Source organism: Hyla sarda, chromosome 7 (assembly GCF_029499605.1).
Source record: "Hyla sarda isolate aHylSar1 chromosome 7, aHylSar1.hap1, whole genome shotgun sequence".
Lineage (NCBI taxonomy): Eukaryota > Metazoa > Chordata > Amphibia > Anura > Hylidae > Hyla > Hyla sarda.
The window spans coordinates 23,139,651-23,152,996 of record NC_079195.1 but is presented as its reverse complement, the minus strand read 5'-3'; the positions used below and the strand labels follow the sequence as shown (position 1 = coordinate 23,152,996).

Sequence of the window (13,346 nt, the reverse complement as noted above, 5' to 3'; positions counted from 1 at the left end):
GCATGTTAATATAGATGATCGGATCGCCCGCAGCGCTGCCGCGGGGATCCGCTCATCTGTAATGGCGGCCGGAGGTCCCCTCACCTTGCTCCGGCCGTCTCCCGGGGTCTTCTGCTCTGGTCTGAGATCGAGCAGACCAGAGCAGAAGATCACTGATAATACTGAGCAGAGCTGTGTCCTATACATAGCACTGAACAGTATTAGAAATCAAATGATTGCTATAGATAGTCCCCTATGGGGACATAAAAAGTGTTTAAAAAAAAAAGTTGAAAAATGTAAAAATAAAAAAAATAAAAAGTGAAAAATCCCCTCCCCCAATAAAAATGAAAATTGTCAGTTTTTCCCATTTTACCCCCAAAAAGCGTAATTTTTTTTAATATAAAGATATTTGGTATTGCCGTGTGCGTAAATGTCCGAACTATCAAAATTTTATTTTAAAGATCCCGTACGGTGAACGTCGTAAACGTAAAAAATAAAAAGTCCAAAAATGCTGCTTTTTTGTCATATTTTATTCCCAAAAAATTTTATAAAAAATTATCTAAAAGATTTATATATGCAAATGTGGTATTGATAAAAAGTACAGATGACAGCACAAAAAATTAGCCCTCAAACTGCCCTATATACGGAAAAATGAAAAAGTTATAGGTGGTCAAAATAGGGCGATTTAAGATGACTGATTTTGTACAAAAAGATTTAGATTTTTTTTAAGCGGTACAAAACTATAAAAGTATCTAGCCATGGGTATCATTCTAATCATATTGACCCACAGAATAAAGAACACATGTCATTTTTACCATAAAGTGTAAAGTGTGAAAATGAAACCCTCCAAAATGTGCAAAATTGTGGTTTTCATTTAAATTTCCTCCCTAAAAAAATAATTCTTTGGGTTCGCCATACATTTTATGGTAAAATGAGAGGTTTCTTTACAAAGTACAAGTGGTCACACAAAAAACAAGCCCCTATATGGGTCTGTAGATGGAAATATAAAAGAGTTATGGATTTTAGAAGGCGAGGAGGAAGAAACTAAAACGCAAAAATAAAATTGGCCTGGTTCTTAAGGTGAAAATGGGCTTGGTCCTTAAAAGAAAACTGTCACATATTTTCTCCCGCACTATCCACAGGTACTGATGGATAGTGCGGGAGACGCTGATTAAAACGAGCTCTAGCTTGGTCTGATCCGCACCGCCGTTCAGCCGCAATTGTAGTTTTAATCTCTGTGTATATCCGGCTGTAACTGGCAGAGGCGGGGCTTCTGCGGGCTATTGGACACTGACATCAGCGCCGCTCATGAATATTCATCCCCCCTCCCTCTGGTTAGGAGCGGCGAAGAGAGGGAGAACAGGAGGGATGAATATCCATACGCCCGTGGGAAATCCGGTCCCCACCGCTAGCCGGTTGGGGACCGGAGCCGGATGCCTGCTGAAATCATTCAGCAGGCACCCCGGCACATCGCCCAGGGGGGTCCTGAGACAACCCCCCCCCCCCCCATGTCGGCGATCGGAGAAAATCGCATGTCAATTCAGACATGCGATTTTCTCCAATTCCGGACTGATCGGGTCTCTGGTGACCCGATCACCCGGAAAATAGGGCTGATCGGAGCTGTCAGCAACAGCCCTGATCAGCCTAAAGGATAGGAGTGAGTTCTGACCAATGGCAGCGCAGGACAGGGGGTTGCCATGGCTGGATGTCGAGGGGATCTGGGAAGAAGATGGAGGCCGTACCTGCAGGAGAAGATGCCTGGGGACCTGGGATCTTTGCTGGAGCCTGCTGGATCTTTGCTCAGGTAGGGAATCGACAGTGTGGGGGGGGGGGGGGAACTGAAAGTGAAAGTAAATCGATCTTTACTGTGGCAACTACTAGGAAGGCCAAACTGCAACTCCCAGCATGCCCAGACAGCCAAAGGCTGTCTGGGCATGCTGGGAGTTGTAGTTTTGCAACATCTGGAGGGTCACAGTTTGGAGACCACTGTTACAGTGGTGCCCAAACAGTAGCCCTCCAGATGTTGCCAAACTACAACTCTCAGCATGCCTCGACTGCCCAGGCATGCTGGGAGTTGTAGTTCTGTAACATCTGTCCCTTCAGATTTAGCAATTTTCATGACATTTTTGAAAATTGCTGCTCTACTTTGAAGCCCTCTAATTTTTTCAAAAAGCAAAAGTATGTCCATTTTATGATGCCAACATGAAGTGGACATATTGTATTTGTGAAGAAAAATAAAATTTATTTGGAATATCCATTTTCCTTACAATTAGAGAGCTTCAAAGTTAGAAAAATGCAAAATTTTCATGAAATTTTGGGATTTTTCACCAAAAAAGGATGCAATTAACGCCGAAAATTTACCACTAAAATAAAGTAGAATATGTCACGAAAAAACAATCTCAGAATCAGAATATTCGGTAAAAGCGTTTGAGTTATTAATTCGTAAAGTGACAGTGGTCATCATTACGAAAAAGGGCTCAGTCCTTAAGGTGAAAAAGGTCTGCGTCCTTAAGGGGTTAAGTCGATCTCCCCATTCATTCGTCAGACCTGTCACCCTCGCTGAGGATCTACAGCGGCCGCTGCCAGCGCACACATCTCATCTCCTCTGCCATTTCAGGGATCCGACACTATCAGCCTGACACCGACGCTTCTGCAGCTCAATTATTTAGCAGGGAAAGTGTCCAAGTCTCAGCAGCACATTAGTCACTGCCCCGGGCAGTCCTGTCTCTCAGCAGACACACTGACCGCAAACTGCAGTGTCTCAAATCATCCTGGAAAGCTGAATACTGGAGTGCGGCTTGTGTGCCCAGATGTGTTGAAAAAGCCATCTTTGTCTTCACATTCTCTGCTATATTTATGGGGGTGAATGAGATGATGAAAGCAGCCATTTTTGGGCCATTTTCTATAGCAGTGCTTCCCAACAGGGTGCCTCCAGCTGTGGCAAAACTACAACTCCCAGCATCCCGGACAGCTGTTGGCTGTCTGGGCACGCTGGGAGTTGTAGTTTTGCAACAGCTGGAGTCGCTCTGGTTGGTAAACACTGATATAGGTTATGGTACAACATTCCGGGAGTTGGAGGATTGGTTGGATAAATACCGGCCATTGCATTGCTGGTATTTTTTATATAAAAATATCGGCAGAGTGGCCAAAATACTGGCTATGCTGGTAAAATACTGGCCAGGTGGCAACCCTAGTTGTAGTTTGCAACAGCTAGAGCAGTGTTTCCCAACCAGGGTGCCTCCAGGTGTGGCAAAATTACAACTCCCAGCATGCCCGGACAGCCAAAGGCTGGGAGTTGTAGTTTTGCAACACCTGGAGGCAGCCTGGTTGGGAAACACTGTTCTATTGCTTACTCTGCTTTCCCTGATCCCTGAATGACATATATGTCTAGGTCTGCAGTATTACATCCTTTGCTCACATATCGGCATAACTAGGTGGACCAATCAGAAAGCTAAGACTATGTTCACAAAGTGCAGAACATTCCGCACATTTGCTTGTTTCGGCAGCACTGAGGAGTGCTTGGAAATGCGCCATATTCATAAATATCTGATCGGTGGGGTCTGACTGCTGGTCCCCTCATGTAGAGTGAAACTCAAGCATGATCACTGCCACTTGCCGTGGGACTTGCCATAGTTGTTTCCTACCAGATACGCCGACCTACCTTTCCATGGGTTGTGTCTGCTACTGCATTTTTCAGCTCTATTAGGGTATGTTCACACTGCGGATAATGAACGGAATCTCCGCTCGCAAAATTCCGCAAGCGGAGATTCCATTCTGGCAGCCGCCGCCGCAATACTTCGGTGGTAGGACCGCGCGGAACTGCGCGGTCACCATTGACGGCTATGCATTGTTCGTGGACTTCTGCGCAAAGAATGAACATGTTCTTTCTTTGCGCTGAACAATTTCACCGGCGGAATTGTCCGCCACTGAAATTACGCAATGTGAACGGGTCTCGCGGAAACCCATTCACACTGATGTTTATGTTCACAGCACGTAATTCCGTTCGCGGCATTCCGCTCACGGAATTCTGTGGGAATTACGTAGTGTGAACATACCCTTAAAATGAATAGGGATGAACTTCAATGCCACACAGAACCTGTGGACTGCTTCTGAAGTTTAAGCGTACCTGTCATAGTGCAAAAAAAAAAAAAAAAAAAGGGATATTTAATTAAATACCTAATCCTGATCATGTACATATAATTTTTATGTGTCTAGGACCTATATATCCCTAACAAGTAGCATTTATATGTTGCTCACTTGCTCTTTGTTCTTGCCTTATGGAGGGGGCGTGTCCATCTCTCTCCCTCACTGTGATGACTCCTCTGCTCTGAGTCTGGAAGCAGCCTGGCAGTCTGAAAAAATCACTGCACAGTAGTTTTTATTCATACATTTTCTGTTTGTTCCTAGTAAAGCTGGATGCTAATCAACATAGCTTGTCACTATGTGTGTCATTCAGCTTTCACAGACTCCTGAATGTCTGATCAGCTTCTTTGTCATTCAGGAATCAGAGAAAGCTTTGGCTGTTCAAGCATGCTGGAAGTTATAGTTTTAAAACAGCTGGAGCTGGAACAGTGTTTGTAAAGCACTGCGTTAGAGCAGTGTTGCCTTTAACTGCTGCAAAACTACAACTCCCAGCATGCCCACACATCCTTTTTCTGTAGTTTTGCAAGAGCTGGAGGCACACAGCTGGTGAATACACAGCTCTAACACAGAGTTTTACAAAGACTGTACCCCCAGCTGTTGTAAAACCACAACTCCCATAATGGGAGTTGTAGTTTAGGAACAGCTGAAGGCTGTAGTGGAGCAGCAGTGATTTCCTATACTGGTGGGGGCTATTTTCATTTTTAAGTAAAATTGAAATTTTTTTAAATAAATGTATATTTAAAAAAGTCATCTTATCATTAGTACTACAAAATATAAAAAGTTTTTCATAATGACAGTGGCTTTTAAGCCGCCATGTTTTTGTATCACATAATATGGGATTATACATGGGCTGTTGATCATTGTTGATCATCTCTCCTCCAGAAAGAAGACAATTGTATCTAGTGCCAACCACTGTTCACTTTCCTGACAATGTTTAACACATTATTTCCCAAGCAGGGTGTTTCCAGCTGTTGCAAAACTATAACTCCCAGCAGGCTGGAAAAGCCCTTGGCTGGGAGTTGTAGTTTTGCAACAGCTGGAGGCAACCCAGTGTGGAAACACTGGGTTAAACACTTAAAGTGGTACTCCAGTTAAAAAAAATAATTTTCATGTCAACTGGCTTCATAAAGTTAAACAGTTTTGTAAATTACTTCTATTAAAAAATCTTAATCCTTCTAGTACTTATCTTCTGCGGAAGTTGAGTCGTTCTATTATGTCTGACAACAGTGCTCTCTGCTGACACCTCTGTCTGTCTCAGGAACTGCCCAGAGCAGTGGATGGGGATTTGCTGCTACTCTGGACAGTTCCTGAGATAGACAGAGGTGTCAGTAGAGAGCACTGTTGTCAGGAAAGAACAACTCAACTTCAGCAGCTGATAAGTACTGATAGAATTAAGATTTTTTAAGTAATTTACAAATGTGTTTAACTTTCTGGAGCCAGTTTTTTTCCCCAATGGAATACCCCTTTAAATGCTGACTTACAGGGAAGCTACCAGTAGGTGGCACTAGTTATAGTTGATTTGATGGTTGATTTGCGCAATGAGGCAGGAGCCCATGTATGATCCCATCTTATCTGATGAAAGGTTTGGAGCCTCCAGTCTAGGTGGTCTACAGAATAGGCACATGTCTTGATAACCAGGCACTTCTTCCTTCTGGAGGAGATATCATTTCTATATTTGTTTTCCATATCTCCATATACCAGTTGAGTCTCTTCAATGAGAACCAGCCTCCCCTCCATCCTTCACAATGTAATCTTTATATGTCTCTTGTATTACAGGCTGAGCTGCAGAAGATGAAACAGCAGAGCATCGAGGCCAAACAGTTCATCGAAAACCAAGAGGCCGAAGAGCGGAAACTTTTGAAGATTATTTCCGAAGCTGACGCAGAGCGACTCCGGCAGAAGAAGGAGCTGGATCAGGCATGGATATCTGTTCTTACACATTCCATAGATCACTGTTTCCCATCCAGTGCGCCTCCAGCTGTTGCAAAACTTCAACTCCCAGCATGCCCGGACAGCCTTTGGCTGTCCGGGCATGCTGGGAGTTTAAGTTTTGCAACAGCTGAAGACACACTGGTTGGGAAACACTGCCACTTCTATATAGGTTTCTACACATTTTGTTGAAGATTTCCAAATAGAAAAAAAGAGTGGCACAGTAGAGCGGTTTTTACCAACATGTGGCTCTACATCTGTTGCATGACATTCATTTGCCGATCGGACACCGAGGAGGCAGGAAGGGTCCCTCCCGGTGTCCTGTAAGCCAGTGTTTCCCAACCAGGGTGCCTCCAGCTGTTGCAAAACTACAACTCCCAGCATGCCCGGACAGCCTTTGGCTGTCCGGGCATGCTGGGAGTTGTAGTTTTGCAACAACTGGAGAGCCCCAGGCTGGGCAACACTGCAGTAGTGACTGGAAGTTTAAAATGTCCCCATTGACACTATGCAGTTCCAATGAATATGTCACCATAACAGACCTATGAACACAAGGACTTGGATTCCATCAGTGTGATGCAACCTGATCTTGTTGTACCTACTAAGCCCCGCCCCCCTGCTTCTGGGGAGGCACACCATGTATCACATGTTGCCCCCAAACCAATCAGCAGCTCAAAAACAGAAACAGGAGTCACATAATGTATCACATGATCCATTTAAAACACCAGATTGGCTGATACTGATCATGTGGTTTATGATGTGACTCCTTCTGTTTGGCACTATTAGGGGATGATGCTTTGATTTAAAGGGATATTTCCTTTTCAGACTTTTAATGCCTTATAGAAGCGGCACCTGCACCCATCTCTAGAACTAGGCCCCTTAAAGCGATACTCCAGTGGAAAAAACATTTTTTTTTTTAGATCAACTGGTGCCAGAAAGTTAAACAGATTTGTAAATTACTTCTATTTAAAAATCTTAATCCTTTTAGTACTTATCAGTTGATGTATGCTCCAGAAGAAGTTGTCAGGAACTGTCCAGAGCAGGAGAAAATCCCCATAGCAAACATATGCTGCTCTGGATAGTTCCTGACATGGACAGAGGTGTCAGCAGAGAGCACTGTGGTCAGACAGAAAATAAATTCAAAAAGAAAAGAACTTCCCGTGGAACATTCAGCAGCTGATAAGTACTGGAAGGATTAAGATTTTTTAATAGAGGTAATTTACAAATCTGTTAAAAAAAAAAAAATTCACTTGAGTACCCCTTTAAATCCTGTTTGGCCTGGACCCAAGTTACAGAAACAGCAAATCTCATGGCTAAGCTCAATAGTGACAAACCCAGGACCATGATTTTTAGGTCAATTTTTTTTTGTTTTTTTTTTAAACACCCTGATCCATAGGAATGAAGGGACTTGTCAGAATTGTTCATTATATATATATATATATATATATATATATATATATATATATATATATGGAAATACACTTGTGTGAACAAGGCCTGATGAGGTTAAAAACCAAGAGATATTCAGAAATGACTGCTTTCTCTATCGGCTCCATTGGGGGACACAGACCTTGGGTATATGCTGTTGTTGCTAGGAGGCTTGACACTAAGGAAACCAAAAAAGTCAGCTCCTCCCAGCAGGATATAACCGCCTACAGAGCCTGAGGTAATCAGTTTTAGCTTAGTGTCTGCAGGAGGTGGACACTGGTCTGGAGTTCTCCCCAGACCTGGTCTAACTTTTTTTTATTTTTCCAGATTAGGGACGTTTAGTTTCTTATTTCCTTTTATTTTTCTGTTTTCAGGTGGGGACTCAGGAACATAGCGTTCACTGTTTCCCCATTTGCGATCGAGGGGGCAGAGACATCGTGGATGTACTGTCAACCCCCTCTTGCCAACGGTCAGCGCCTGGGGTTGTACCTCATGGGTCCGGGTCTCCCACTTTTCCTTGCTCGTCTCGCTTTTTACAGCCCGGCATGATGCAGGTGATTAAAAGCTGACTGAAGACTTCATCAGAAGACTTCATTAGGTAAGTTCTTCCGACTAAGGTGAGTATTCCCCCCTTCCCCTTCCCCCCCTCCTTTTCTTACAGGTTGGGGACTTGGAACCTCTGGAGACCCCCTGTTTTAGTCCCACTCCTCTTTATTATCAGCTAATGTGTGGATTTCTGAGGTGGCTCTGCTCTTCCCCCTATCTTACTATCTAGGCAGGGGCTTCCTATTACTTTATTGGGGAACTGGGGGGCTGGTGGTCAGTGGTGTAGGACTGTTGGCTCCTCTCTGGACGCCAGTGTTTTAACGTTGGCAGTTCTCAGCCGCGGCTGCCGTCTCACTCTGCCTATTTCCTGTGCTCCGGCCGCATCGTGCCGATGCGTTCGGGGCACAGTTTACTTTCACTTTCTCGGCAGTAAGCTGCCTGCGGCGCTTTTGCCCGCTCCCTTCCCCCTGCACTCGCATATGTGACGGGGATTGAGAAAGGGCGTCATTTCCACGCCGACATCGTTCCTCTCTCGGCTGGGTTCGCGCCCTGTGAGTGCAGAGGCGCGAAATCACTACAGCCAATGGGAACAGGCAGGGGAGCTTTTGGACCAATCGGAGGCGCCCCAGTCTAACCCGGCCCCTCTCTTCTCATTGGTCCTGCTGCCCCTGCTTCTCTCTCTCACACAGCAGCTGCCTGGTGGGGGACTCGGACGCTGATGAGACTGTTTTATTTTACTCATGTCCGAGCCCAGAACTGTTCCTCCCTCTAAGCAGGTACCTGGGGCCCTGGTCACCTACTATTCTGGCAAGGGCTGCAACTCAAAAATGCCTGGGTCTGTTGAACCCACCTGTTCCCCCTGCACCACTGCACCTCCTGACCCCCCCGGGTATTCCTACTCAGGATGTTCCCCCAGACCCAGTGGGCTCTGCTGCCCCTCCAATATGGGTGTCTTCCCTCTCTCTCAGTCTCCCGTTCCGTGGTGACTGCCTTGAAAGGGTCCTCCTTACACCGTTCCTCAAGAGAGACTTGCTCTCCCTCACCCTATGTTAAACGCTCTCACAGGCGTAATAGGGGTCATTCCTCTGACTCCTCTCCGGAGTCTTTGTACAGACGTAGGCGCTCCCCTCATGGGCATTGCCCCTCTGCTACGTCTTCCCGCAAGCGTTGTTCTTTTAGAAGACGCTCCCCGAGTCGCCATTCTGGGTCCCCTGAACGGCGCACCAGGTCAGTGTCTCCTTCTAAAGCTGCCTCCACCCGTTCCCACTTTCCTGGAGAACTAGTTGATGAGGCTTCTGCTTCTGCCTTTGATTCAGAAGACCGCACAGACATGACCGACACGGTGAACTCATTGGTTTCGGCCATAAGAGACACCTTTCACCTAGAGGACCCAGGAACTTCGGACGCTGTCCCAGAAGTTTCCTTTCATCGTGCCCTTCCGGCACCCAAGATGTTGAGCTCCCATGCTGAATTTGAAGCCTTGCTAGAGTCTGCCTGGAGGCATCCTGACAAGATGACAAGAGATTTCAAGAAACAAAGTAGGTTCAAGCGCGTTATCCCTTCGCTAAGGACCTCATTGCCGGTGGACCTCACCTCCTACGGTGGACCCACCAGTTTCCCGCCTATCTAAAGACTACTACCCTGCCTTTGCCCGATGCTGCTTCTTTTAAGGATCCAGCGGACAAAGGGTGGAGACCTTGGCAAAAATTGCCTTGAGGCGGCAGGTTCATCTCTTCTCCCTGCTTTTGCCTCTTCCTGGGTTTCCAAGGCCTTGCGATCTGGGTTCCCGACTCCGTTAGGGCTTTTCTTCTGGGGCTTCCTCGTAAGAACTGGCCGACTTAATTCTCCTACTTTCTAAAGCGGGAGATTTTCTATGTTCTGCTTCCATGCAGTCGGCCCGCTGTGCTGCTTTTGCCATGGGTAACCTAGTGGCTCTCCGTAGATCCGCGTGGCTCAAAGCCTGGAATGCGGACGCAGCCTCGAAAAAAATCTCTCACTGAGCTTCCATTTACTGTATCTAGGCTTTTTGGTAAGCGCCTTGATGAGATCATCTCAGAAGCCACGGGAGTGAAGAGTTCCTTATTACCTCAAAATAAGGCCCGCAGTACTACTTCCCGCTGTAAATCTACCTCCTTTCGGTCCTTCCGGACCTTCGGGGTCACAAAGGGGGCCAGGCAGGCGCCTTCTCGTGACAAGAAGGCTCCCTTCTTCAAGTCTCGCCCATCCTGGAAATCAGATAACCGTTCGGGCCGCTTTGCGGCCAAGGCGGGCACCCGCAAACCCAGCTCTGCCTGAAGGGACTCCCCCACCCGCGGATTTTGGGAAGTCATCTGTTGCTCTTCCGGGATGTCTGGACCACGCTTGTGCAGGACTCCTGGGTCAGAGATGTGGTATCCAACGGTTACCGGATCGAGTTTGCCTCTCTTCCAATGGATCGTTATTTTCCTTTCCAGAGCCCCACAGTCTCCCTCTCTGGCAAAGGCCTTTCGGGGTGTGCTTCAGTCCCTCCTCTTTCAGGGGGTCATTGTCCCGGTTCCTCCCAAGGAACGCTTTCGAGGTTTTTATTCCAACCTCTTTGTAGTTCCCAAGAAAGGGGGCTCAGTATGCCCCATCTTAGATCTAAAGCTCCTCAACCGGCATCTCCTCCTGCGTCACTTCCGCTTAGAGTCTCTCCGTTCGGTCGTGGCGACCATGGATCAGGGGGAGTTTCTTTCCTCAATGGACAGAGGGACGCCTACCTCCATGTTCCGATTTTTCCAGGACACCAGCGGTTCCTCCACTTTGCTGTTCCGGAGGGTCATTTTCAGTTTGTGACTCTCCCCTTCGGCCTGGTCACATCTCCGAGGGCATTCACCAACTTTCCTTACTTGGACGACCTTCTGATCAAGGCTCCGTCCAGAGACCAGAATCTAGAGAGTCTAACCCTCACTCTTCAGGCTCTGCCTTGCCTTGCTTCGGTTGGTCTGTCAATCGGGACAAGTTCGTCCTATCCCCCACTCAGTCCTTGGTTTTTCTGGGACTTCAGTTCGACACCTAGTCTGCCCGGGTGCACCTCCCGCTGGACAAACGGGTGACCCTTCTGTCGGGGGTTCGTATTCTCAGGAACCCCTCCCCTGTGTCCTTTCGCTTTTGCATGAAAATCCTGGGTCTGCCATGCAGGCCGTTCCCTTCGCTCAGTTTAATTTTCGACCCCTTCAACTCACGATTCTATCCCGGTGGGACAAGTCTCCCTTGTTCCTCGATCACAAGATTGTACTTCCTTGGACATCTCGCCGCTCGCTTCTGTGGTGGCTCCGCTCCCCCCCTACTTCTTCAGGGGCGCTCCTTCCTGCCCCTCCATTGGCTGGTGGTCACGACGGCTGCCAGCCTTTCGGGTTGGGGGGGTGTTTTCCCAGACCGGACAGTCCAGGGCCTTTGGTCTCCCAGAGAGACACTCTTCCCGATCAACATCTTGGAACTGAGGGCAATCTACCTTTGCCTGTTACATTGAGAGATCCTTCTCCAGGGTCCAGTCGGACAACTCTACTGCAGTGGCGTACATCAATCGCCAGGGCGGCACTCGCAGCTTGGAGGCAATGGCCCAGGTTTCCAGGATTCTTCTCTGGGCGGAACTTAGGGTTCCGGCCATCTCGGCAATTCACTGCGACCTCTGGGGAACTCCAGATGTGGACCTCTTTGCATTCCGCCACAACCAGACGGTTCCCCTCTTTGTGTTGAAGTCGCGGGACCCCCGTGCTCTGGCAGCGAACGCGCTGGTGATTCCTTGGTCGGGGTTCGCCCCCTACCTTATCTGTTCCCTCCTCTTCCCCTCCTTCCCAGGGTCCTGAGGAAGCTCAAAGTGGAGGGCATTCCCGCCATTTTCGTGGCTCCAGATTGGCCGCGGAGGGCGTGATACGCTGACGTCGTCCGGCTCCTGGACGACGTTCCGCTGCGCCTTCCGCTACGTCCAGATCTTCTCTCTCAGGGTTCCCTGTGCCACCCCAATTTACCGTCACTGCATTTGACGGCGTGGCGGTTTAGACCGCGGTACTAAGGGCCCGTGGCTTCTCAACACAGGTGATTCGCACCATGCCATACCTGGAGGTCTTATTTTCGTTGGTGTGCATCTCAATTTTTTTTTTTCATCAGTGGGTTCTCCCTTCCCCGACTCCTTGCATTTTTGCAGTCAGGGCTGGATCAGCAATTAGCTCTCAGCTCTTTAAGGGGTCAAGTTTCGTCCCTTTCCAATTTGGTCCTTGGCGCTCTACAGGGCGCGCCCTTTGAACCCCTCAGGGAGGTTTTCCTTCGTTTTCTTTCCTGGAAGGTGGCGTTCCTTATGGGAATTACCTCCATCAGACGGGTTTCGGAGTTGGCCGCTCTTTCTTGCCGCTCTCCCTTTCTGATTGTCCATCAGGACAAAGTTGTTTTTCGTCCGGTTCCTTCTTTTTTACCTAAGGTGGTTTCTGCCTTCCACCTTAATGAGGATATCGTCCTCCCGTCCTTTTGTCCCGCTCCATCTCATTCCGGGGAGCGTTTACCTCTTAAACTTGATGTGGTACGGGCGGTGCGTACCTACCTCTCTGTTACGTGTTCTTTTCGTCAATGTGTCTCCTTTTTTGTTCTTACGGACGGTCTCCATAAGGGTCTACCTGCTTCGAAGGTGACCATTTTGCGGCGGATCAGGTCTGCCATTTCAGAAGCTTACCGTTGCAGGGGGAAGACTCCTCCTTTCAGGGTTTCAGCTCACTCCACGCGTTCTCTCGGATCTTCCTGGGCTCTCCATAACAGGGCTTCAGCCTCTCAGTCTGTAAGGCGGCTTACCTGGTCGTCCTTGCAAACTTTTACTAAATTCTACCAGGTTCATACCTTTGCATCCGCTGATGCTAGTATGGGCCGTAAGGTGTTGCAGGCGGCGGTGGCCAGCCTGCCCCTTGATTGTTTTCTGTACCCACCCTAGGGACGGCTTTGGTACGTCCCAAGGTCTGTGTCCCCCAATGGAGCCAATAGAGAAAAAGGGATTTTTGTCTTACCGTAAAATCTTTTTCTCAGAGGATCCATTGGGGGACACTGCTCCCGCCCTTTCTTTGGTGTTCCGGTTTTGGTTACTTGTCTGAGGGTGTGTTCAGTGTTCAGTAAATTTTTTGTTCTGGTTGCCTCGGACTGGTCTTGGTTTCTGCCTATCGGTCCTCTCCTACTGCTTGGGGACTAAACTGATTACCTCAGGCTCTGTAGGTGGGTATATCCTGCTGGGAGGAGCCAACTTTTTTGGTTTCCTTAGTGTCAAGTCTCCTAGCAACAACAGCATACACCCAAGGTCTGTGTCCCCCCAATGGATCCTCCGAGAA

At 47.8% G+C, this 13,346-nt stretch overlaps 1 protein-coding gene across 1 annotated transcript in view; it reads left to right on the top strand.

Moving 5' to 3' along the window:
• The window catches only part of CFAP58 (cilia and flagella associated protein 58), a 96,537-nt gene that overhangs the window by 41,531 nt on the left and 41,660 nt on the right, over nucleotides 1–13,346 (top strand). The window contains exon 12 of the mRNA XM_056531420.1: nucleotides 5,899–6,039. Coding sequence (XP_056387395.1) covers nucleotides 5,899–6,039 — 141 coding nt within the window. The remainder of the gene's footprint in view (nucleotides 1–5,898; nucleotides 6,040–13,346) is intronic.